Genomic DNA, 26273 nt, shown 5'->3' with positions numbered 1-26273 from the left:
TATACAGTGTCATAGCAACCTCAATCAGATTCCCTTGTCTTTGTAATATAGCTGTCTCTCTGTGTTATTACAAGGTTACATGTCTTACGGGCTAAGTATGATGTCACAGATTGATGTCTTTCCTGGCAGGCAGGTTGTAGGGGTAGGGGTAGGTGGGGTAGTAGGTTGCCGTTTACAGTAGGGATTTTTATCATCAGGAATCTTCCATTCATGAGCCATCCCAGGACATGATGGGTCAATCTGACCATTCGGTAATCTTCAATCGTTTTTCCTGATATTGTCACAGGTACCTTTATAAAGGTCAAATAAATATGGGAATGAGAAATAAACACAACTTCTTTGATGTCAGAAACAGCTGCTCATAACTTTAAGCCTACCTACAGTATCTTTTCATTGGTTATGCTATCATTGTAACTGTACAGTGAACTCTAATGCCATTGAAATGCAATAACATGCAACAAAATATCATCAAATCATTGCAACTAATGTTCAGTTTACTCACAGAGTACTACAAGCTGTTCTTCTGATTCATACTTAAAGTGTTTTTGGTCTACATAATGTGAGCATCCAAAATGGAACCCTATTCCCCCTGGTTAAAAGGAGTGCACTACAATGGGACTCTATTCCCCCTGGTTAAAAGGAGTGCACTACAATGGGACCCTATTCCCCCTGGTTAAAAGGAGTGCACTACAATGGGACCCTATTCCCCCTGGTTAAAAGGAGTGCACTACATTGGGACCCTATTCCCCCTGGTTAAAAGGAGTGCACTACATTGGGACCCTATTCCCCCTGGTTAAAAGGAGTCCACTACATTGGGACCCTATTCCCCCTGGTTAAAAGGAGTGCACTACATTGGGACCCTATTCCCCCTGGTTAAAAGGAGTGCACTACAATGGGACCCTATTCCCCCTGGTTAAAAGGAGTGCACTACAATGGGACCCTATTCCCCCTGGTTAAAAGGAGTGCACTACATAGGGAACAGTGTGCCATTTGGGATACAGTAAAGCCTACATACTTACCACAATGCCCCTCTGTGTTGTTGTGGAATAGGGAGTTTGGCAGGGTTACACTGAACATAAGGGACTTAAACATCACTGTTGCTTTAATGGCAGGGATCTTCAACAGTAACTCTACCCCAGTGCTGGTGATGATGAGGTCTTCATTAGAAAAGGTCGGGAAGATCTGATTTCCATTGATGTAAACCTTGTGAATGATAAGTAAAAACATTACGTAAGGAATGAGAATAGAGAACAGAATAACATTACAATACAGTAGATAAGATATGAACGGTTTCCAGAACTAAATCAAGTTGGTCGTCTGTCAATCTTTTGTCAATAAAATGTAATTCTTTGAAATGTCATGGGACTGTTTCAGATACCTTGATGATGGTTTTTGAGTTAACGTGATGGCATCATCAAAGTGGTTAACCAATATGTCATGTTGTTAAATAACTATTTGTAACTACTGTAGTGTAGTATTGCAAATTACACTTGTCGTAGTCAGCAAGATCAGATATCCCTATTAATCAATACCCCCACATTACAAAAAGTGAATAATACATTTCAAAATATGAAGTCTTAAAGTGGTATGAGAATGACTATCTCAAATAATGTCTTTATCAAAGTGCACTTATTTTAAGTGTACAAATGTGTACAATAGCACAGTTATAATTACCACATTTGTTGTCACGTTTAATCTCTTCGGCGTAAGAACAATTGTATAGGACTTGTAATAGACAATCAGAGACTGAGGGCAGGTCGCATGTCCAGACGGATCGCAGTTATAGTTGTCGATGATGACACTGAAGTTCTGTCGAGGAACTATTTCTTTAATCAAAACGTAGGTGCAGTTTTCCTGGAAACTGTAATATTGGCCATCAAATGTGACGTAGTGAGGGTCTCCCCATCCATAGCATATACCTGAGAGATAGAACAGAAAAAGGTAGCAAATAGATAGATCACTCATCAATACAAGAGCTTAAAGTCCTACTCCAGTCTCCTTTTCACCTCATTTAACACCTGATTTACTGAACACAACAGGTGGTCTAGGTATCCTCATGAAATGGCACAAGCTGATAACATCACAATGTCACCATCAGATCAGAGGGTGCAACTTTCACTGTGGACAGGGGGGTGGACGGGGGCATGTCGCCCCCACATTCTGAAATTGCATTTTTGTTCCCCCCCAGTTTAATCATTGGAATGTGATACAAAACAAGGCAACACTGTGCTTTAGGACCATGCGGATGCGGTCGAGTAGGCTGTTTGGAGCGTTTATCCGACTGGATAAAAATAATTATAATAACTATAATAACTATTTGTAACTATTTGTAACTTCTAAAACCAAAGTTGCACCCCTGGATCAGACCAACTCCTTGAAGTTTGCAGCTGTGTCCAAAAAACACTATTTTGTTCAAAACATATAGTATTTCTTTACCCTTTAGTGTGCGGACTTTACTGTATTTATACTTGGGATATCAGTTTCCAACAGGAAATGTTCTAAAATCACTGGAGGACGTCTTAAAAACATGTAAACTTGGAGATAGAAGTATGTGTAGAAGGAGAGAAGATAATTAAAAACATTACGTTTTGAACTTACATTCACATTCGTAGTGATAGCAGCAACCTGATTCGTTATAGACTTTCACTGGTGGGTATCCATTTTCACACACAGGCTTTTCTACAGACTCACAGACCACAAACGTTGTGGTAATTACACCCCTGTGGCAAGTTTGAGTAGTGCAGTTGTCTGTCTTCCAAGTCTCACCATCCTAAAGTTGAAAATGTATGTTTTAGTCCTGAAAGTAAACACACTACGTACTACACACCACTATAACTACACAACATTATGAAGTACACACCACCATGAACTACACACTACGTACTACACAACACTATAACTACACAACACTATAACTACACAACACTATAACTACACAACACTACGTACTACACAACACTATAACTACACAACACTATGAACTACACACTATAACTACACAACACTATAACTACACAACACTAACTACACAACACTATAACTACACACCACTATAACTACACAACACTATAACTACACAACACTATGACTACACAACACTATAAACTACACACTATGAACTACACAATACTATAACTACACAACACTATAACTACACAACACTATAACTACACACTATGAACTACACAACACTGACTACACTATAACTAAGAAACACAATAATTCTGTTAACTTCATTACCTTTCTTGGTGGATTGACATATTCACAGCCCATGTAAGGTGTAGTCGGGGACGATGTAGATGTTGTAGTATGTGTAGCTTCTGTTGTTGTTGAGACAGTGCTGACTGTAGCTGAGACAGTGCTGACTGTAGCTGAGACAGTGCTGACTGTAGCTGAGACAGTGCTGACTGTAGCTGAGACAGTGCTGACTGTAGCTGAGACAGTGCTGACTGTAGCTGAGACAGTGCTGACTGTAGCCGAGACAGTGCTGACTGTAGCCGAGACAGTGCTGACTGTAGCCGAGACAGTGCTGACTGTAGCCGAGACAGTGCTGACTGTAGCCGAGACAGTGCTGACTGTAGCCGAGACAGTGCTGACTGTAGCCGAGACAGTGCTGACTGTAGCCGAGACAGTGCTGACTGTAGCCGAGACAGTGCTGACTGTAGCTGAGACAGTGCTGACTGTAGCCGAGACAGTGCTGACTGTAGCTGAGACAGTGCTGACTGTAGCTGGGGTCGTAGAGGGACATGGTCTGGCTTGTTTCTCAACAATACAACTTGAGTTACAGTAGGAGGTGAAACACCAGCCTGCCCCGTCAGTCTCATTATATATCAAGGAACCTAAACAAAAACATATTATTAGTAATGAATAGATATTACATGAAGTGTATGAATGCATTATGTAGTCAGAATTGATCATTTTAATGAAGGAAACTTACCAGAAGGGAAATGTAGATTTTTATATGTGCAAAAACATAATGTGGTAAGGGTTGTGGAAGTGATAGGGGTAGTGGTAGTGGTAGGGGTAGTGGTAGTGGTAGGGGTAGTGGTAGTGGTAGGAGTAGGGGTAGTGGTAGGGGTAGGGGTAGTGGTATCGATAGGGGTTGTGGTAGTGGTATCGATAGGGGTTGTGGTAGTGGTAGGGGTAGTGGTATCGATAGGGGTTGTGGTAGTGGTAGGGGTAGTGGTAGTGGTAGGAGTAGGGGTAGTGGTAGTGGTAGGAGTAGGGGTAGTGGTAGGGGTAGGGGTAGTGGTATCGATAGGGGTTGTGGTAGTGGTATCGATAGGGGTTGTGGTAGTGGTAGGGGTAGTGGTATCGATAGGGGTTGTGGTAGTGGTAGGGGTAGTGGTAGTGGTAGGAGTAGGGGTAGTGGTAGGGGTAGTGGTAGTGGTAGTGGTAGGGGTAGTGGTATCGATAGGGGTTGTGGTAGTGGTAGTGGTAGGGGTTGTGGTAGTGGTAGGGGTAGTGGTATCGATAGGGGTAGTGGTAGTGATAGGGGTAGTGGTAGTGGTAGGGGTTGTGGTAGTGGTAGGGGTAGTGGTAGTGATAGGGGTTGTGGTAGTGGTAGGGGTAGTGGTAGTGATAGGGGTTGTGGTAGTGGTAGGGGTAGTGGTAGTGATAGGGGTTGTTGTTGGGGTAATGGTAGGGGTTGTTTTTGGGGTAATGGTAGGGGTTGTTGTTGGGGTAATGGTAGGGGTTGTTGTTGGGTTAATGATAGGGGTTGTTGTTGGGGTAATGATAGGGGTTGTTGTTGGGGTAATGATATGGGTTGTTGTTAGGGTAATGGTAGTGGTTGTCGTTGGGGTAATGATAGGGGTTGTTTTTGTGGTAATGACAGGGGTTGTGGTTGGGGTAATGATATGGGTTGTTGTTGGGGTAATGGTAGGGGTTGTTGTTGGGGTAATGGTAGGGGTTGTTGTTGGGGTAATGGTAGGGGTTGTTGTTGGGGTAATGGTAGGGGTTGTTGTTGGGGTATTGGTAGGGGTTGTTGTTGGGGTATTGGTAGGGGTTGTTGTTGGGGTAATGATAGGGGTTGTTGTTGGGGTATTGGTAGGGGTTGTTGTTGGGGTATTGGTAGGGGTTGTGGTTGGGGTAATGATAGGGGTTGTTGTTGGGGTATTGGTAGGAGTTGTGGTTGGGGTAATGATAGGGGTTGTTGTTGGGGTAATGGTAGGGGTTGTTGTTGGGATAATGATAGGGGTTGTTGTTGGGGTAATGGTAGGGGTTGTTGTTGGGATAATGATAGGGGTTGTTGCTGGGGTAATGGTAGGGGTTGTTGTTGGGGTAATGATAGGGGTTGTTGTTGGGGTAATGGTAGTGGTTGTGGTTGGGATAATGGTAGGGGTTGTTGTTGGGGTAATGGTAGTGGTTGTGGTTGGGGTAATGGTAGTGGTTGTTGTTGGGGTAATGGTAGTGGTTGTGGTTGGGGTAATGGTAGTGGTTGTGGTTGGGGTAATGGTAGGGGTTGTTGTTGGGGTAATGGTAGTGGTTGTGGTTGGGGTAATGGTAGTGGTTGTTGTTGGGGTAATGGTAGGGGTTGTTGTTGGGGTAATGATAGGGGTTATTGTTGGGTTTGATGTAGTAGTTTCTGTCTGTGTTGTCAAAGTTGAGATTTGCTTTTGAGTTGCTATTGTGTATGGTGGATGTGTGACTCCAGTGAAGTCTGTTGTTGTGGTAGATGGTTTGGTGGTGGCTGTTGTCGTTTCCTCAGAGGTAGTCCTCATCTGAGTTGTTGTTGTGGGTGTTGTTGATTCTGGACCAGTTGTAACTTCCTCTGTTGTTTCACTTGTTGTGGAATATGTTGTTGTCTTAGATGTTGTTGTGGTTGATGGGCTTTCTGTTGTTGTTGTTGTTGTTGTTGTGGTAGTAGGTGTTGTTGATTCTGGACCAGTTGTAATTTCCTCTGTTACTTTTGTTGTTGTGGATGGAGTTGTTGGACTTTCTGTTGTTGTTGTTGGACTTTCTGTTGTTGTTGTTGTTGTTGTTGGGGTAGTTGTTGATGTTGTTGTTGTTGTTGTTGGACGTTCTGTTGTTGTTGTTGTTGTTGGGGTAGTTGTTGATGTTGTTGTTGTTGTTGGACTTTCTGTTGTTGTTGTTGTTGTTGTTGTTGGGGTAGTTGTTGTTGTTGTTGGACTTTATGTTGTTGTTGTTGTGGTAGTTGTTGTTGTTGGACGTTCTGTTGTTGTTGTTGTTGGGGTAGTTGTTGATGTTGTTGGACTTTGTTGTTGTTGTTGGGGTTGTTGTTGTTGGACGTTCTTTTGTTGTTGTTGTTGGGTTTGTTGTTGTTGGGGTAGTTGTTGTTGTTGGACTTTCTGTTGTTGTTGTTGTTGTTGGGGTAGTTGTTGAACTTTCTGTTGTTGTTGTTGTTGTTGTTGGGGTAGTTGTTGTTGAACTTTCTGTTGTTGTTGTTGGGGTAGTTGTTGTTGTTGTTGTTGTTGTTGGGGTAGTTGTTGTTGTTGGACTTTCTGTTGTTGTTGTTGGGGTAGTTGCTGTTGTTGAACTTTCTGTTGTTGTTGTTGGGGTAGTTGTTGATGTTGTACTGGTTGTTGTGGGCCTTTCTGAGGTGGTAGTTGTCTCATTGCTACAAACATCAACACAACATCTGACTCTGATCTCGTAGTTGTAGCACATTGGTGGGATGCCTTGATCCTTGTTGTGGCATATCAGTCCAACTGAGGGATTGCATTCAACATTTTGACCTAGTTCTGACAAAGGAACATGGATGTTGTCTTTGGCTCTGCATTCTACATCCTTAGGTTGGCTACAAATATCAATACCAGATTTCCTTATATTTTCTATGGTTTCATAATCTCCTTCTTCTGGTCCAAATGAAGGATAGTGATTGTCAATCCAGTCTGACCAATCACAGACAGTCTTGGTCAGGCAGTGTGGAGTAGTAGTGGGTGAAGTGGGTATTGGTGAAAAAGGGGTCGTTGTCGGTGTAATGGTTGTTGTCGGTTTTGTTCCAGTTGTAATTACCTCTGTTGTTTCACTTGTTGTGGATTATGTTGTTGTCGTAGATGTTGTTGTGGTTGATGGGCTTTCTGTTGTTGTTGTTGTTGTTGGGGTAGTAGGTGTTGTTGATTCTGGACCAGTTGTAACTTCCTCTGTTACTTTTGTTGTTGTGGATGGAGTTGTTGACAGACAGTGGGGCAAAAGAGTATTTAGTCAGCCACCAATTGTGCAAGTTCTCCCACTTAAAAATGAGAGAGGCCTGTAATTTTCATCATAGATACACTTCAACTATGATAGACAAAATGAGAAAAAAAAATTAAAGAAAATCACATTGTAGGATTTTTAATTAATTTATTTGCAAATGATGGTGGAAAATAAGTATTTGGTCACCTACAAACAAGCAAGATTTCTGGCTCTGACAGACCTTCTTTAAGAGGCTCCTCTGTCCTTCACTCGTTACCTGTATTAATGGCACCTGTTTGAACTTATCAGTATAAAAGACACCTGTCCACAACTTCAAACAGTCACACTCCAAACTCCACTATGGCCAAGACCAAAGAGCTGTCAAAGGACACCAGAAACAAAATTGTAGACCTGCACCTGTCGTGGAAAATCATTTCAAATACAACGCTTATCAGAACTTGTAAATTCAAACATGCTCTTTATTACAACTGTACAGCCAACTGGCATGTCCCCGCGGAACACACCCCGCGGAACACCCACACTCCCAGAGCACTGGTTCGCTCTTTATACCCAAATAGCATATGAGTCCACCCCATATGCAAATAAACATACTTCCCCTAATTCTTCAACATCATTCTCTTTTTAGTTCAGGCTTCCTGCTTGTTCACACATACTAACGCCCATCATCTGCTTTCAGTTAAATTATAATAGTGGTCAGACCCTCCATCTTAGTGTGTCAACATACTCTGTGTCCCCTCCCTTCACCACTAAATCAATGCACTCTTTGTGCCCCCCTATCCTATCTATGTATCTGGTCTATGTGTCTGGTCAGTTTCACTTAAATGGAATCAGCAGACTATGTGTTTCTTGTTCATTAGTGTCCAGCCACCCCAGGCATATTTCTCTGGTATGTATGCTTTTCTAGTGGAATGGGTAGACTATAAATCTAGTGTGTCAAAGCACCCAGGCGCCGACATGTCTGGTCAATCTGTCAGCACAATGGAGAATCTACAAGGGTCAGAGGGTCAGAACGTCCCTTAGTAGATTTCCATTACCACGGTCTCATGATCTATGTTAACATGTGGTTCGTTACTACTACATTACTACACCATCTGCTAATCTTTGGTTTCCTGTATTTACCAGAATGGCAAATGCACTCACATCTGCCTTCTTATACTATTTTCTAGTATACTCCTGTCTATTGTTTAATAGTGTGATATCTACCTACATATGTCACTTACTCCTACACACCCGGCTAGGAAGACTGAATCTGCAATAGGTAAGCAGCTTGGTTTGAAGAAATCAACTGTGGGAGCAATTATTAGGAAGTTGAAGACATACAAGACCACTGATAATCTCCCTCGATCTGGGGCTCCACGCAAGATCTCACCCCGTGGGGTCCAAATGATACCAAGAACGGTGAGCAAAAATCCCAGAACCACACGGGGGGACCTAGTGAATGACCTGCAGAGAGCTGGGACCAAAGTAACAAAGCCTACCATCAGTAACACACTACGCCGCCAGGGACTCAAATCCTGCAGTGCCAGACGTGTCCCCCTGCTTAAGCCAGTACATCTCCAGGCCCGTCTGAAGTTTGCTAGAGAGCATTTGGATGATCCAGAAGAAGATTGGGAGAACGTCATATTGTCAGATGAAACCAAAATATAACTTTTTGGTAAAAACTCAACTCGTCGTGTTTGGAGGACAAAGAATGCTGAGTTGCATCCAAAGAACACCATACCTACTGTGAAGCATGGGGGTGGAAACATCATGCTTTGGGGCTTTTTTTCTGCAAAGGGACCAGGACGACTGATCCGTGTAAAGGAAAGAATGAATGGGGCCATGCATCGTGAGATTTTTAATGAAAACCTCCTTCCATCAGCAAGGGCATTGAAGATGAAACGTGGCTGGGTCTTTCAGCATGACAATGATCCCAAACACACCGCCCAGGCAACGAAGGAGTGGCTTAGTAAGAAGCATTTCAAGGTCCTGGAGTGGCCTAGCCAGTCTCCAGATTTCAACCCCATAGAAAATCTTTGGAGGGAGTTGAAAGTCCGTGTTGCCCAGCAACAGCCCCCAAACATCACTGCTCTAGAGGAGATCTGCATGGAGGAATGGGCCAAAATACCAGCAGCAGTGTGTGAAAACCTTGTGAAGACTTACAGAAAACGTTTGACCTCTGTCATTGCCAACAAAGGGTATATAACAAAGTATTGAGATAAACTTTTGTTATTGACCAAATACTTATTTTCCACCATAATTTGCAAATAAATTCATTAAAAATCCTACAATGTGATTTTCTGGATTTTTTTTCTTCTCATTTTGTCTGTCATAGTTGAAGTGTACCTATGATGAAAATTACAGGCCTCTCTCATCTTTTTAAGTGGGAGAACTTGCACAATTGGTGGCTGACTAAATACTTTTTTGCCCCACTGTAGTTGTGGTTGTTGGACTTTCTGTTGTTGTTGTTGTTGTTGTGGTAGCAGGTGTTGTTGATTCTGGACCAGGGGCCTGTTGCACAAAAGTAGAATTAAGACATCCGGGATAAATGACTCAGCTGAGCTCAATGAAGCCAAAACATGTGCGTCCAGGCTTAATTGGTTGCACAAAGACCAAGCCAGGATGAGCAGACACGGATTCATTAAGCCAGGTGAAACCAATCCTGGATAGGTGCGCGCTCACGGCTCACTCAAATAGACCCCGCCACAGATCACAGATTAACTGATTTACCATGGCAACTAGAGCCGCGTACTTTTCCCCGTCGGAAGCACAAATCCTCATGGAGGCATACGAGGAGGTAAAAGATATAATTAAGAAGAAAGGCAACACCGCCACAGTGATAAAGCAAAGAGAAAAAGCGTGGCAAAGTATTGCAGACCGCCTGAATGCGTAAGTAGTGCACAATTACACACTCACCGCTCCGCTGAAACATCACAATTACAATTCAAATATTTAATTCACATCTCCAAAAATGCAGTTGTACTGTAATTATGAAACGGTTAAATTTTTAATTGAAATGCACTGCAGATATGAGTGAAATTGTGTAAAGTAACTCCATCACACTGTATAAAGCTATGATAAATTTTTTGATATTTTTACTGAAAACAAGACAAAAATACCAAGTAATTTTTTGCAGTGTGACTCCATTAAATGTGTGTGTGTGTGTGTGTGTGTGTGTGTGTGTGTGTGTGTGTGTGTAGATTAAACATGAACGGGCCAAAACGGACATGGCAGCAGGTCAAAATCAAATACAAGAACATTCTGCAGAATGGTATGGTCCCTGACTAATATTTAACAAAGCACAAGCATATATTGTACCCAGAAGGTGCCTGCTCACACATTGTCTGTACTGTTTTAGCAGTGAAAAAGAATACCCACAGACAAGGCACGGGTGGTGGGTCACCAAAGGCTGACCTTACCCCAGCAGAGGACATGGCCTTGGAGCTAAATAAAGGCAGGCCCGTCTTAGAGGGGATCCCTGGGGGGAAAGAGACGAGCATAGGTTCCTCCCAAGATGCCACCCGCTTCATTCAAGGTATGTCCTTCCATCTCTACATGGGATACAACCACATTCATATTGAATCAATTTGGACTGTCTGACTTTGGTTTACCTATTGCCTTGCAGTGTCTGGCAGCACTGTGTTCCTGTTAGAGCCACCAGCACAAGCACCAGACGATGCTGATCCAGTGAGTACTCCATCAAAGGCATACTGTAGGCCTGGCATGTCTTGTCTACTAGCTTCAATATGAATCCGATTAAATGTGATAGGGTGAAGGCCCCAGTGCAGCAGCAACAGCACATGATGGAGACGATGATGAGGAGGAGACCATCTCTCTGGATTCCAGAAGGCATGAGGTATCATGTTAAGACTGTGAAAGTACTATTTACTCTACAATGGTGAGGAGTCCTCATCAAAATCAAAAAATCTAATTTCTTTTACAGGACCCAGATGCTATACAGTGGGAAAACCAGCCTGGCAACATAGTGCGTATTAATAAAAGGACACCACATCCTGCCAAATTCCAGCTGCGCTAATTGTATTGTGTTCACAGAGCTCACAAGCTATCAGAAAGTTGTATGGCAACCACCTCCGGCGCCAAATAGAACTGGCAGACATAGACATTCAGTACAAGAAGAAAAAGATGGAAAATCTTGCACTGGAGTCCGAAATAAAAAAGAGGACAATTAGGAAACTGGACCTTGAAATAAAAAAACTTGAGAGGGAGGTGAGATATGCCTTCAATGTACACTGTATGCTAACTGTAACACAAATGTATTATTCATTATTTTTCTTTCCTCCCCCAGCTCCAAGAAGATGACACAGCTCAAAATAAAAATTAGGTATATTCTCGTAAAGTCAAGTGAGCCATGACATATGAGCTCTTATTGTGAGCACACAGGACGGTGGCATCTTTCTAAGGTTTTTTTTATTTTCCCAGCAATCAGTACAACCAAGTCATCGTTATAAGGCATCGCCCTCTTTTGCCCACCCCCCCAGCACCAGGTGTGGCCACTAGCCTATATGAAGGCCCAAAATTGTGTGTTCCTTTCTGCTCTGACAATGGCATGCCCATTCGTGCGAGATGTGGTGGATGAAGAAGCACTTGTGCTGAGGAGAGCCTTCAGGCGAGAAAGGGTCTTCAGGGACCGGTTGGACCCACTGGCCTTCCCTGATGACCATCTATATGAAAGATACAGGTTTTCTGCAGATGGCATCAGGTATCTATGCAGACTACTGGGTCCCAGGATTAAGCACCGCACTGCACGGAGCCATGCACTGAGTGTGGAGCAAATGGTTTGTGTGGCCTTGCGCTTTTTTGCTAGTGGAGCCTTCCTGTACTCAGTGGGGGATGCAGAACAGCTGAACAAGGCCACAATTTGCCGCACAATAAGGAGTGTGTGTCTGGCTATCAAAGCATTAGCAGATGTCTTCATCTCCTTCCCTGGCCACAGAAGACTCTGTGACATCAAAGAGGAGTTCTATAGGATTGCAGGTAAGAGGATCTACAAATTACAGGACAACTGTTAACACATAGTAGGATACTCATTACTTTGTGTGACAGGTTTCCCCAATGTCATTGGTGCAGTGGACTGCACACACATAAGGATAAAAGCCCCCTCAGGTGCCCATGAGGCCGATTTTGTGAATAGGAAATCCTTTCACAGCATTAATGTTCAGGTGAACATAACTTTTTGATATTGTCCATTGACGAACACTCTGCATTGCCAGTGATGTGCATTGATTGGTGTAATATTCCTCATCTTATGATTTCAGATGGTCTGCAATGCTGACTGTGTGATCAGCAATGTTGTGGCAAAATGGCCTGGCTCAGTCCATGACTCCAGAATCTTTCGGGCCTCTGAAATCTATCAGTGCCTATCACAAGGTAAGCCACACAACCCCTATTTATAACCATCATGGCTGTGTCAAGAATATCACTGTGTTTATGAGGTAGTAATGATGAGATTTTGTGTTGACAGGTGAATTCTCTGGTGTGTTGCTGGGAGACAGGGGGTATGGCTGCCAGCCTTTTCTCCTAACACCTTTCACAGACCCCCAGGAAGCACAGCAGGCCTACAACCATGCCCATGCCAGGACCAGGGCCAGAGTTGAAATGACCTTTGGCCTCCTGAAGGCACGCTTTCACTGCCTTCACAAATTAAGGGTCAGCCCTGTTAGGGCATGTGATATTACTGTGGCTTGTGCTGTCCTCCACAATGTGGCCTGCCTGAGGAAGGAGAGGGCCCCCAGAGTGCCACCAGCCATGGACTGGGACAATCCGGCAATCTTCCCTGATGACGACAGTGGTCGGCTGCTGAGGGACCAATATGTGTTGAATTATTTTAGTTAGTATGTGTGCTTTCAATTTTGGTTAAATATGTCCTGCGGTGGCAGAGGAATTTGGGTTTTTTTGGGTTCGTTTTTTGACGAATTTGGCCTCTTATGATGTTTGTGCGGTATACTGTGTGTAATACAAGGCTGCAGGGAGGCTACTGCATCCATTCATTTGTCTGTTCAGTTGATGTGTATGGATTTGTCCTGCATTTATTTTAGTGTGCAGACATGCAGGGTGTGTTATATACAGACCTTTGAATGTGTATGTATCATTTTGTATAATATGCTTGGATTCTGTGCTTTCCATCTTGTAGAGTCACTGTGACTTCAGTTTCGAAAAGGAGCTGATGGTTTACCTGCTTTGTTTTGTCCTTATTCAATAAAGGAACATAATGTTACACATTGTGTTTTTATATTCATATGGAATGTGTATTTGTTTATATGACAGAGTACTAGGGCCACACTGAAGAAAAAGGATAAAGTCATAAATTTATGAGGCTGGTTCTTTCTGCAGAAAAGCTACATATTGTTTTTACAGTTTTGATACTTATGACAATGTGATACTTAATATTCTGGCACATCAGCATGTCTTTGTTTATGAAACCATACTGAACTACAATTTCACGAAATGCCCCACATCTGTCATTTTAACAACTGTCCTCCTTTAAAACAACTGGTTACAATATTATGACTTGTGTTTTTTTCCCCTCTGTGGCCCTAATATTCTATCATTTTATATATAGCCTTATAGTCTATGGGAAACTGTAAATTATCTAATGATAGCAACATCATCTAAAAATCATTTTTTATCCAAAATCATTGAAATTAATGATCACAAACGTTTAAATAATAACAGTGGGTCTAGTTATATGTGATAACAATGTATAGTGAGCAGTGAAATAACTATTGGTTTCCATTTGTGGTGACTGCTGACTGACATTAGGGATGAGATTAAATAGATCCTGGAATTTAGCCTGGTCTGGAGCAGGCTAGCTCCACAGAATAAATCTCCATGGTAATTTATACCATAACATATCCTCCTGCCCCCTATCCATCTTTAGTGCAACCGGATTACGGATCAATTGAGCCAGGATCACCAAGATATCCTGGCTTAATCCCTTATCCTAGTTTTGTGCAACAGGCCCCAGTTGTAACTTCCTCTGTTACCTTTGTTGTTGTGGGTGGAGTTGTTGACATAGTTGTGGTTGTTGGACTTTCTGTTGTTGTTGTTGTTGCGGTAGTTGTTATTGTTGGACTTTCTCTGTTGTTGTTGTTGTTGTTGTTGTTGGGGTAGTTGTTGTTGTTGGGGTAGTTGTTGATGTTGAACTTTCTGTTGTTGTTGTTGGGGTAGTTGTTGATGTTGTAATGGTTGTTTTGGGCCTTTCTGAGGTGGCAGTTGTCTATTTGCTACAAACATCAACACAACATCTGACTCTGATCTCGTAGTTGTAGCATATTGGTGGGATGCCTTGATCCTTGTTGTGGCATATCAGTCCAACTGAGGGATTGCATTCAACATTTTGACCTAGTTCGGCTAAAGGAACATGGATGTTGTCTTTGGCTCTGCATTCTACATCCTTAGGTTGGCTACAAATATCAATGCCAGATTTCCTTATATTTTCTATGGTTTCATAATCTCCTCCTTCTGGTCCAACAGAGGGATAGTATTTGCTAATCCAGTCTGACCAATCACAGACAGTCTTGGTCAGGCAGTGTGGAGTAGTAGTGGGTAAAGTGGGTATTGGTGAAAAAGGGGTTGTTGTGGTGATAGTGGAAGGGGTTGTTGAAGGTGTAATGGTTGTTGTCGATGTTGTTGGTTTTGTTCCAGTTGTAATTTCCTCTGTTGTTTCACTTGTAGAATATGTTGTTGTCTTAGTTGTTGTTGTTGTTGTTGTGGTTGATGGGCTTTCTGTGGTGGTTGTTGTTGTTGTGGTAGTGGTAGTAGGTGCTGTTGATTCTGGACCAGTTGTAACCTCCTCTGTTACTTTTGTTGTTGTGGATGGAGTTGTTGACTTAGTTGTTGACATAGTTGTGGTTGTTGGACTTTCTGTTGTTGTTGTTGTTGTTGTTGTTGTTGTTGTTGTGGTAGTTGTTGGGGTAGTTGTTGATGTTGTACTGGTTGTTGTGGGCCTTTCTGAGGTGGTAGTTGTCTCATTGCTACAAACATCAACACAACATCTGACTCTGATCTCGTAGTTGTAGCATATTGGTGGGGTGCCTTGATCCTTGTTGTGGCATATCAGTCCAACTGAGGGATTGCATTCAACATTTTGACCTAGTTCGGCTAAAGGAACATGGATGTTGTCTTTGGCTCTGCATTCTACATCCTTAGGTTGGCTACAAATATCAATGCCAGATTTCCTTATATTTTCTATGGTTTCATAATCTCCTCCTTCTGGTCCAAATGAAGGATAGTGATTGTCAATCCAGTCTGACCAATCACAGACAGTCTTGGTCAGGCAGTGTGGAGTAGTAGTGGGTGAAGTGGTTGTTGGTGAAGTAGGGGTTGTTGTGGGGGTGGTTGTTGTTGTTGAACTTTCTGTTGTTGTTGTTGTTGTTGGGGTAGTTGTTGTTGTTGAACTTTCTGTTGTTGTTGTTGTTGGTGTAGTTGTTGATGTTGAACTTTCTGTTGTTGTTGTTGGGGTAGTTGTTGATGTTGTAATGGTTGTTGTGGGCCTTTCTGAGGTGGTAGTTGTCTCATTGCTACAAACATCAACACAACATCTGACTCTGATCTCGTAGTTGTAGCATATTGGTGGGATACCTTGATCCTTGTTGCGGCATATCAGTCCAACTGAGGGATTGCATTCAACATTTTGACCTAGTTCGGCTAAAGGAACATGGATGTTGTCTTTGGCTCTGCATTCTACTTCCTTAGGTTGGCTACAAATATCAATACCAGATATCCTTATATTTTCTATGGTTTCATAATCTCCTCCTTCTGGTCCAACAGAGGGATAGTATTTGCTCATCCAGTCTGACCATTCACAGACAGTCTTGGTCAGGCAGTGTGGAGTAGTAGTGGGTGAAGTGGTTGTTGGTGAAGTAGTGGTTGTTGTGGGGGTAGGGGTTGTTGTGGGGGTAGTGGTAGGGTTTGTTGTGGGGGTAGTGGTAAGAGTTGAGAAAACAAATACTGTTGTGGTCGGTGCTTGAGTGGATATCTGTGTTGTTGTAACACTTGGTGTAGTTGTTGGAGTTGGGGTGGTGGGACAGGGATTCATAATCCGGACAATGGTTCCGTTCTCTTTGCAGATGGCGGTAATACAGGTCCCATCACCGTCAGATGTGTGATATATGGTCGCTCCATACGGGTATGTTCTGCCGTCGTATAAACAATAGCAAGCTGCAATAGGATTTTCACAGGGAACACAAGTTATTATCATGTAATCATCTTGTCATTTTACCTTCTTGGTAATCATGTAGGCTAATGTTTCAGTTTGTAGTGGTTTTCTTTACCTTGGACATCATAGCTGCAACTGGCCTCAGTTGATGAGCAACGACTTGAAAAAGAAAGAAGGAGGTTACAGTACCTTTCAAAGTCGAATAAAATATTAAAACTTATTTGGGATAGGGGGGCGCTATTTTCACTTTGGGAAAAAATCGTGCCCAATTTAAACGGCCTCGTACTCTATTCTAGATCGTACAATATGCAGTATACAATATTCCAGGGCCTTCCTATTCATTTGCTTGAAATCTATGGATATACATGCACTTCATACGCCTTCCACTAGATGTCAACAGGCAGTGAGAGGTGGAATGGGGTGTCTAGCTTGATCTGAGGTCAAACGAGAGCTCCTGGAATGACGTGACCCCAAATTTCCTTTGTTCAGCAAGGCGCGGGAAGGAACCCTGGATTGCCTTCTGAAAAGCTTTCGGTATAGATGGCTAATATCTCCGGCTTTGATTTTATTTGATACATGTGATAATATCATCTTAAAGTATGTTTTTTCAATATAGTTTTATCAGATTATTCAACGTTTATCGGGAGTTTTGGCTTTTTCCGTTCTCTGCGTTTGGTGATGATGGACAGCTTCACGCCACTTGGCTAGCTTTGGTTGCTAATTCGACAGGAGAAAAGGACATTCTAAAACCAAACAACGATTGTTCTGGACAAAGGACCCCTTGTACAAGATTCTGATGGAAGCTCAGCAAAAGTAGAAACCATTTATGATGTTATTTCGTATTTCTGTGGAAAATGTTTAGTTCTATTTTCCGCCCTTATTGCAGGCGCTGTCTCGCTATAACGTAAGCTGTTTGTTATGGTAAAGTTATTTTTAAAAATCTAACACGGCGATTGCATTAAGAACTAGTGTATCTTTCATTTGCTGTCCAACATGTATTTTTTAGTAAAGTTTATGATGAGTTATTTGGTCATATTAGGTGAGTGTCAGAAATATATCCGGAGATTCTGGGAAAAAGTTGCTACATTTTCACAATGTATAACCACGGTTTTCAGCTCAAAATATGCACATTTTCAAACAAAACATAAGTGTATTGTATAACCTGATGTTATAGGACTGTCATCTGATGAAGTTTGTCAAGGTTAGTGAATAAATGTATATCTTTTGATGTTTTTTTGCGATCGCTACCTTTGCGGTGAATGAATGCGGTTGTGTGGTTGGCTATTGTGGTACGCTAATATAATGCTATATTGTGTTTTCGCTGTAAAACACTTAAAAAATCTGAAATATTGGCTGGATTCACAAGATGTTTATCTTTCATTTGCTGTACACCATGTATTTTTCATAAATGTTTTATGATGAGTATTTAGGTATTTCACGTTGCTCTCTGTAGTTATTCTTGCTGCTTCGGTGCTATTTGTGATTGTAGCTGCAATGTAAAACTATGATTTATACCTGAAATATGCACATTTTTCGAACAAAACATAGATTTATTGTATAACATGTTATAAGACCGTCATCTGATGAAGTTGTTTCTTGGTTAGTGACTAATTCTATCTCTATTTGGGGGTTTTGTGCAAGCTACCTGTGCTGTGAAAGAAATGTCTGTGCTTTTTTGTATTTGGTGGTGAGCTAACATAAATATACGTGGTGTTTTCGCTGTAAAACATTATTTTTAAATCGGACATGTTGGCTGGATTCACAAGATGTTTATCTTTCATTTGCTGTATTGGACTTGTTAATGTGTGAAAGTTAAATATTTCAAAAAAATATTTTTTGAATTTCGCGCGCTGCCTTTTCAGTGGAATGTGGGGGGGGTCGGAACCCCGGGGCTAGACAGGTTAAGAACTATTTGTTATGATTTGAAAGTACAAAACAATGTTATATGTTATATTCACAATAAGGTATTAACAGGTCAAATCCCAATAAGGTATTAACAGGTCAAATCCTAATAAGTAATACACTGGTCAAATCACAATCTTTGAAAAGCAAAATCAATTAAATGGTTGGTAAACCTCTTTGTAGGTGGACTATTGACATTGTCTTATCTCACCAGAAAAACAGGCTACCTTAAGGCTTATACCAACCATATTAAATCCTATGTAATGTAAATACAGTATCTATGTATATATCAAAATGTTGATCTGAAAACATACCAACTCTGACAGTTCTCCTTGGAAGGTATAACCTCTCCCTTGTTGTAATGAGTTCCATTTCCATCGTAGCAACCACAGTCCACGATAGGGACACACTTCATGGTACTTTCTTCCAAATAAGGCGTGGCCGGAGGACATTTTGGATAGCAACCTTTAAGATATAAACAGTCAATTTAATCCAGGACACCTGCCCAGATTAGATCATCCTCATGGTATCTACTTCTAACACCAAAGCTGTAATGGATATGATATTTCTAGATTTGTATTTAGTTTTCAGTATAGATGGACAAGGGAGGGGCCGGCAACGTAGCCTAGTGGTTAGAGCGTTGGACTAGTAACCGAAAGGTTGCAAGATCAAATCCCCGAGCTGACAAGGTAAACATCTGTCGTTCTGCCCCTGAACAAGGCAGTTAATCCACTGTTCCTAGGCCATCATTGTAAATATGAATTAGTTCTTAGCTGCCTAGTTAAATCAAGGTAAAGAAAAGGGCTATTAGTTACCTTCCAGCGCAGGGATCTGACTGGAGCATGTTCCTGAGGGATTCTTGCAGGTCTTCATACAGGGGTATCCACACGGATTATAATGCCACTCACACTCACCAATAGGGTTGTAGAAATCACAGAACAGAGCTGGTGAAATTAAAAACATGTCACATTTTAACTTAACCAGGGTCCTAAAAGAGGATTGATTGAACAGTTACACATACAAATCATCAATTGGTATTTTGTCCCGATAGCAAAACAATCCCACCTATCCATCAATCAATTGTCCCACTCAAAGCAAATGACTCACGGCAGATATCTGGTGTTCTCCACTTGATACAAGCCCCTGCCTCGTTACAGGCCTGGGCGTAGGCTGCTACAGCTGTACAGAAACACTCGCAGTCTCCCCCAGTGTCACAGGCACACGAGTCCCTCACACAGGCATCATGGAATGGCGTGGGGTCCACCTTATAGGAAGATGTATTAATCCATCATTTATTTATTCAATGCATTGCCCAGCTTGTTGAAGAGACTGCAGATGAACTATTGACAATGATTATTATTGGGTTGGATGGTTGACTTTATGTTTTTGATATCTGTTTAGTACTACTTTTGTTGTTGTCTTTTATGGTGACTTTGTGGACATTCACATGATTATTGACAAACCAATTGTATTAGAAAGATTGCCATGTACCATCATGCAACTCTGCTTGTCATTGTGTACCTTATAGGAAACCTGTTAGCCCAAGACTTGTGCTACAGAATTATTGGCTGTTATAAATTCCACCATATGTTTGACCCTGAGGCTGTGAGGTAAATTAACTCTTGTTGAAGCATTAACCTTAATGACCATGAGGCTGTGAGGTACTGTATATTAAAACTTCTTCAGGCTAGGGTCTATTTTTCTCCACTTCCTGTCTGACGTTCCCAAAGTAAACTGCCTGTTACTCAGGCCCCGAAACCAGGATATGCATATAATTGGTACCATTGGATATGAAACACTTTGAAGTTTGTAGAAATGTTAAAATAATGTATGAGACTATAACACAGTTGATATGGTAGGAGAAAATCCAAAGAAAAACCAAATCGGAATTATATTTTTTGAGAGCCCATGCTCTTCCAATGGAACGTATCGGGTCATATCCAAATCCAGCTCCCAGATTGCAATTCCTATGGTTTACCACTAGATGTCAACAGTCTTTGTTCAAGGTTTCAGGCTTGTTTCTTCCCAAACTAGGAAGAATTTAGAGTTTCTGTACTGGGAGTCACAGTTGGAAATCAGTCTGTGCACTCGCGACGAAGAGGACGCTTATTTGGCTTTTTTATTGAACATACTTCTTTCCGTATGAAATATTATAGTTTAATTACATTTCAGGGTATCTGAGGATTAAATTGAAATGTATTTTGACTTGTTTTAACAAAGTTTAGCGGTAGCTTTTTGGATTCCTTTCTCTTCATGTACTCAAATCGATGGAGCCAACTAAACTGACTTTGAGATATAAAGAAGGATTTTATCTAACAAAACTACCATGCATGTTGTAGCTGGGACCCTTTGTATTGTAAATCAGAGGAAGATTTTCAAAAAGTAAGTGAATATTTAATATGTGAATATTTGTGAATGTGAATATGTGAATATTTGTGATTTTATGAAGCCTGTGCTGGTTGAAAAATATTTTGATGTGGGGCACCGTCCTCAAACAATCGCATGGCATGCTTTCACTGTAAAGCATATTGTAAATCGGACTGTGCAGTTAGATGAACAAGACTTTAAGCTTTTAACCGATATAAGACACTTGTATGTACCTAAATGTTTAATATCCATAATATTTATGATTATTTATTTGAATTGCGTGCCCTCCAATTTCACCGGAAGTTGTCGACAGGTGTCCCGCTGCCGGGAAGCCTAGCCCCTTAACTCTTGTTGAAGCCCTAACCATATTATTGTACTTACGCAGTGCCACTTTGGCTGCGTGTACACAGGCAGTCCAATTCAGATCATTCACCAATTATTTGCACATCTGATACCAGTTGATCTTGTCCTTAATGTGTCAACAGCAACAACAAAAAACAAATGGAATCTGATCTTTTGAGCTCTGATTTATACCACTTCCATATGTGGATCTCAATCCGGATTCAAACCCAATTCTCCATGCCATCTCTGTCTGGACGCTCAGATCTAATGTTTTTGCTCTAAAGTGGGTTTTTTGCACATGACCTGCCATTACCGTGACAACCACCCCAAAACGTAAAGGACAGGAAATGAGCATTGCGTCTGTGTGCTACTTCAGAGCCTACATCAGTGTTAATGCGCCAATCTGATATGGGCTACATGTTAACCTACAGTCAGGTCCATAAATATTTGGACATTGACCAAGTTATTATTTTAACTGTCTACCACATCATATTGGAGTTGACATTAACTAATATATATGAGCTGAAAGTGCAGACTTCAGCTTTCATTTGAGGGTACTTACATCCAAATCAGGTGAACGGTGTAGGAATTACAGCACTTTCTATATTTGGTCCCCCCCTCCCTTTTTTAAGGGACCAAAAGTAATTGGACAATTGGCTGCTCAGCTGTTCCATGGACAGGTGTGTGTTAATCCCTCATTAGTTCATTTACAAGTAAGCAGATAAAATGTCTAGAGTTGATTGCAAGTGTGGCATTTGCATTTGGAATCTGTTGCTGATAACCCTGAATATGATAATAAACAATAATAAATAAAATAACAAAGAGCCTGCCAGTGAAGCCATCATCCTCTTTCTTAAATCTCCTAGATATACGACAGACACTTCAAAATCTTATTCCTAATGATTTATTTTTGACTGTCTTTTTTGCCATTTATGAATGTGATGTTATCTTCTTGTCAATAGGGGGGCGCTATTTTCACTTTGTAAAAAATCGTGCCCAAATTAAACTGCCCCGTACTCTATTCTAGCTCGTACAATATGCATATTATTATTACTATTGGATAGAAAACACTCTCAAGTTTCTAAAACCGTTTGAATTATATCTGTGAGTAAAACAGAACTCATTTTGCAGCAAACTTCCTGTCAGGAAGTGAAAAATATGAAATCAAGGCTCTGTTCCAGGGCTTTCCTATTCAATTGCTTGAAATCTATGGATATACATGCACTTCATACGCCTTCCACTAGATGTCAACAGGCAGTGAGAGGTGGAATGGGGTGTCTAGCTTGATCTGAGGCCAAACAAGAGCTTTTGGAATGACATGACTGGAAATTTCATTGTCTTCGAAGGTGTGAGAAGGAACCCCAGATTGCCTTCTGAAAAGCTTTCGGTATACACGTTAGATATCTCCGGCTCTGATTTTATTTGATAGATGTGATAACATCATAAAGTAGTTTTTTTCAACCGAGTTATATCAGTTTATTGAACGTTTATTGCGAGTTTGGGAATTTTCTTTTCTTTGCTTCATGTGAAGTTGGGCACGTTTGCGCCACTTGGCTAGCTATAGTTGCTAATTCGACAGGAGAAGAGGACATTCTAAAACCAAACAACGATTATTCTGGACAAAGGACTCCTTGTACAAGATTCTGATGGAAGCTCAGCAAAAGTAGGAACCATTTATGATGTTATTTCGTATTTCTGTGGAAAATGTTTAGTCGTATTTTCCGCACTTATTGCGGGCGCTGTCTCGCTATAACGTAAGCTGTATGTCGTACTAAAGTTATTTTTAAGAATCTAACACAGCGGTTGCATTAAGAACTAGTGTATCTTTCATTTGCTGTACAACATGTATTTTTTAGTAAAGTTTATGATGAGTTATTTGATTAGATTAGGTGACTGTCCAAAATATCTCTGGAGAATTTTGTGCATTTTGACTACGTATTCACATTGTAAAACCACGATTTGTACCGCTAAATATGCACATTTTCGAACAAAACATATATGTATTGTGTAACATGATGTTATAGGACTGTCATCTGATGAAGTTTGTCAAGGTTAGTGAGTAATTTTATATCTTTTGCTGTTTTTTTGCGATCGCTACCTTTGCGGTGAATGAATGCGGTTGTGTGTTTGACTATTGTGGTAAGCTAATATAATGCTATATTGTGTTTTCGCTGTAAAACACTTAAAAAATCTGAAATATTGGCTGGATTCACAACATGTTTATCTTTCATTTGCTGTACACCATGTATTTTTCATAAATGTTTTATGATGAGTATTTAGGTATTTCACGTTGCTCTCTGTAATTATTCTGGCTGCTTTGGTGATATTTTTTATGGTAGCTGCAATGTAAAACTATGATTTATACCTCAAATATGCACATTTTCGAACAAAACATAGATTTATTGTATAACATGTTATAAGACTGTCATCTGATGAAGTTGTTTCTTGGTTAGTGACTAATTATATCTCTATTTGGTCGGTTTTGTGATAGCTACCTATGCGGTAAGAAAATTGTGAAAATATACGGTTGATTCTTTTGCTATTGTGGTTAGCTAATAGAAATACATATTGTGTTTTCGCTGTAAAACATTTTAAAAATCGGAAATGATGGCTGGATTCACAAGATGTGTATCTTTCATTTGGTGTCTTGGACTTGTGATTTCATGATATTTATATGCTAGTATTTACTTGTGGCGCTATGCTAGTCAGCTTTTTTACTGATGAGGATACTCCCGGATCCGGGATGGTGATGAAGTAGTTATGGCCTGTAGTAGTAAAGGCCAAATTCAATATTTGAAATGTTTTCTTTCTATATATATATTTTTGAAACATAAAGGGGTCCTAAAATTCAAAATGATCTAAATTGTATGACATTCTTAAAACAATTCCATATGTAACCCCCCCCCCCCCCCCCCCCAACGGCTTAGACTTTTAAAACCTTTTCTCAATATAGGGGGTGCTGTTTCAACTTTGTCATTTATCGTTCCCAAATTAAACTGCCTCGTACTCAATTCTTACTCGTACAATATGCATATTATTATTACTATTGGATAGAAAACACTTTCTAGTTTCTAAAACAGTTTGAATTATTTCTCTGAGTGAAACAGAACTCGTTTGGCAGCGAAATTCCTGACAGGTACTGCAAAATCTGAAAATGTAGACTCTGTTCTAGGATCAGTTTAAAACTCTGTATGTATCCTATGGGTCGACATGAACTGCACGCGCCTTCCCCTGGATGTCAGTAACCAATGAGAATTGGAATGGAGTTTCTAGGCAGATCTGAGACCATATAAAAGCCCATGGAATGGGGGGTGCACTCTTTTTAACCTTCGTCATGGCGCAAAGCAGGACCTCAGCATGGCGTTCTGAAAAGCTCAAGTTATCGGCCTTAGATATATCCTGCTCTGATTTAATTCGATATAGGTGTTAGAAACATCATAACGAAGTTATTTTAAACCGAGTTATATCAGTTTATGTGAGTATATTGCGATTTTCGGAATTTCCTTTGTATTGCGTTTTGAAGATTTGGGCATGTCTGCGCCACATAGCTAATGTTTGCTGCTATTTCCAAAGTTGAAGAGGACGTTCTACAACCGAGCAACGATTCTTTTGGACAAAGGACAACTTGCCCAAGATTCTGATGGAAGCTCATCCAAAAGTAAGAGCTATTTATGATGTTAATTCGTATTTCTGTGGAAAAATGTAAAATGATTTGTCCGCCATTAATTTCGGCACTGGTCTGGCTGTAACGCACACTGTATGTCTAGTAACGTTAATTTTAAAAATCTAACACAGCGGTTGCATTAATAACTAATGCATCTTTCATTTGCTGTCCAACCTGTATTTTTTAGTCAAGTTTACGATTAGTTATCGATTAGATTAGGTGCCTCGCCAAGATGGCGCCGGCCAGAATGCCTGAAATGTTGCTACTGATCACATTGTATAACCCCGATTTGTGCTGCTAAATATGCACATTTTCGAACAAAACCTATATGCATTGTGTAATATGATGTTACAGGACTGTCATCTGATGAAGTTTATCAAGGTTAGTCAAAAATTATATATCAATTGCTGGATTGTTACGATCGCTAACCTTTGCTGCTGGTAAATTGCTTGTGTTTCTGGCTATTGTGGTAAGCTAATATAATGCTATATTGTGTTTTCGCTGTAAAACACTTAAAAAATCAGAAATATTGGCTGGATTCACAAGATGTTAGTCTTTCATTTGCTGTACGCTGTGTATTTTTCAGAAATGTTTTATGATGCGTATTTAGGTATTTGACGTTGGTCTCTGTAATTATTCTGGCTACATCGACGCTATTTCAGATTGCAGCTGCAATGTAGAACTGTGATTTATACCTGAAATATGCAAATTTTTCGAACAAAACATATGCTATACAATAAAGTTTTTTCTTGGTTAGTGACTATTTATATCTTTATTTGGTCGAATTTGTGAACGCTACCTATGCAGTAAGAAAATGGTGGAGAGAAAAAAGTTGAGTCTTTTTCTATCGTGGTTAGCTAATAGAAATACATATTGTGTCTTCCCTGTAAAATATTTTAAAAATCAGAAATGATGGCTGGATTCACAAGATGTGTATCTTTCATCTGGTGTCTTGGACTTGTGATTTCATGATATTTAGATGCTAGTATTTACTTGTGGCGCTATGCTAGGCTATGCTAGTCAGCTTTTTTACTGATGAGGGTGCTCCCGGATCCGGGATGAGTACCAAGTAAAAGTTAACAGAAAATTACAATTTCACCAAATGTAAATACCAATGTAGCCAAGATACACAAGTCATAGCATCTGTACATACAGCTTGTTTTAACCTGCCTGCCCTGACTGCATGTATCTGCTGTACTGTCTATTGAATGTATAGGTTATGCAAATGAATGTACTTACCGTATATGTGTGTCTTTTTATCTTTGTTTATATCATCTGCACTACGTCAACTTCCTAACAACTTTGGTTGGTATGGCAATAAAGTATTGAATCTATATTGACTAGTATCTGCTGTGTACTGTACCTGTGAGTGGCAGGCTGAGAAAACGTGACTGGTGATGATGCTGCAGCGTTTCTGAGACCACGACTTCCTGTAGGATCTTAAAGTGCATGGGTTTTCTATGACATCAGCGTTGGGGCAACTGGGTGACACTTTCCAGCTGTTCCCAAACTCCAGAGCTTCAACAACCACTTCCTGGTTTCTGGACGTGAAGTCGTTCTTTCCATTACCGTCGTAGTTTCCACACAGACCACACACTTGGCCCTGGAAGGATTAAAAAAAAATAATAATAATAACTTGAAGTAGCTAATAAAACATTTATAAAAATGGTATGCCAATGCAAC

The 26273-nt window shown here is 40.7% G+C and overlaps 3 protein-coding genes and 2 pseudogenes across 4 annotated transcripts in view; 1 reads left to right on the top strand and 4 right to left on the bottom strand.

Annotated features, from left to right (window-relative positions):
• Positions 1 to 69: 69 nt before the first annotated feature.
• Positions 70 to 3457, bottom strand: LOC139584162 (intestinal mucin-like protein; annotated as a pseudogene).
• Positions 3458 to 3570: 113 nt separating this feature from the next.
• LOC139584102 (mucin-2-like) lies at positions 3571 to 5723 on the bottom strand (the record flags this gene model as incomplete). Its single annotated transcript, XM_071415610.1, has 2 exons — positions 3938 to 5723; positions 3571 to 3839 (listed from the first exon to the last, which is right to left on the bottom strand). Coding segments are annotated over exons 1-2 (2055 nt in total), but the record flags the coding sequence as incomplete, so codon positions are not given.
• Positions 5724 to 6351: 628 nt separating this feature from the next.
• LOC139584101 (integumentary mucin C.1-like) lies at positions 6352 to 7137 on the bottom strand (annotated as a pseudogene).
• A 2506-nt stretch (positions 7138 to 9643) lies between these two features.
• On the top strand, positions 9644 to 13393 carry LOC139584161 (putative nuclease HARBI1). 2 transcript variants are annotated; one of them, XR_011676725.1, is made up of 9 exons: positions 9644 to 10672; positions 10763 to 10824; positions 10907 to 10993; positions 11081 to 11122; positions 11191 to 11364; positions 11444 to 11479; positions 11578 to 12132; positions 12414 to 12525; positions 12620 to 13393. XR_011676725.1 is itself a non-coding variant. In XM_071415703.1 (5 exons), the coding sequence occupies exons 2-5, from the start codon at positions 11661 to 11663 to the stop codon at positions 12988 to 12990; spliced, it is 1071 nt and encodes a 356-aa protein (XP_071271804.1). In that variant the 5' UTR covers positions 11427 to 11479; positions 11578 to 11660; the 3' UTR covers positions 12991 to 13393. The 2 variants fall into 2 exon arrangements, 1 of the variants encoding a protein (XP_071271804.1); XM_071415703.1 differs by lacking the exons at positions 9644 to 10672; positions 10763 to 10824; positions 10907 to 10993; positions 11081 to 11122; positions 11191 to 11364 and adding an exon at positions 12202 to 12317 and having other exon boundaries at positions 11427 to 11479.
• Positions 13394 to 14359: 966 nt separating this feature from the next.
• LOC139584163 (mucin-5AC-like) overlaps positions 14360 to 26273 on the bottom strand; it is a 37224-nt gene continuing 25310 nt past the window's right edge. The window contains exons 20-25 of the mRNA XM_071415704.1: positions 25954 to 26193; positions 19325 to 19481; positions 19033 to 19161; positions 18532 to 18682; positions 16431 to 16474; positions 14360 to 16317 (exon numbers count right to left, since the gene is read on the bottom strand). Coding sequence (XP_071271805.1) covers positions 14375 to 16317; positions 16431 to 16474; positions 18532 to 18682; positions 19033 to 19161; positions 19325 to 19481; positions 25954 to 26193 — 2664 coding nt within the window. The 3' untranslated portion in view covers positions 14360 to 14374. The remainder of the gene's footprint in view (positions 16318 to 16430; positions 16475 to 18531; positions 18683 to 19032; positions 19162 to 19324; positions 19482 to 25953; positions 26194 to 26273) is intronic.

The sequence above is a fragment of the Salvelinus alpinus genome, chromosome 9, assembly GCF_045679555.1.
Source record: "Salvelinus alpinus chromosome 9, SLU_Salpinus.1, whole genome shotgun sequence".
In the NCBI taxonomy this organism is placed as follows: domain Eukaryota; kingdom Metazoa; phylum Chordata; class Actinopteri; order Salmoniformes; family Salmonidae; genus Salvelinus; species Salvelinus alpinus.
Note: the sequence above shows the minus strand (reverse complement) of the source record. Positions and strands in the feature narration are given on the sequence as shown.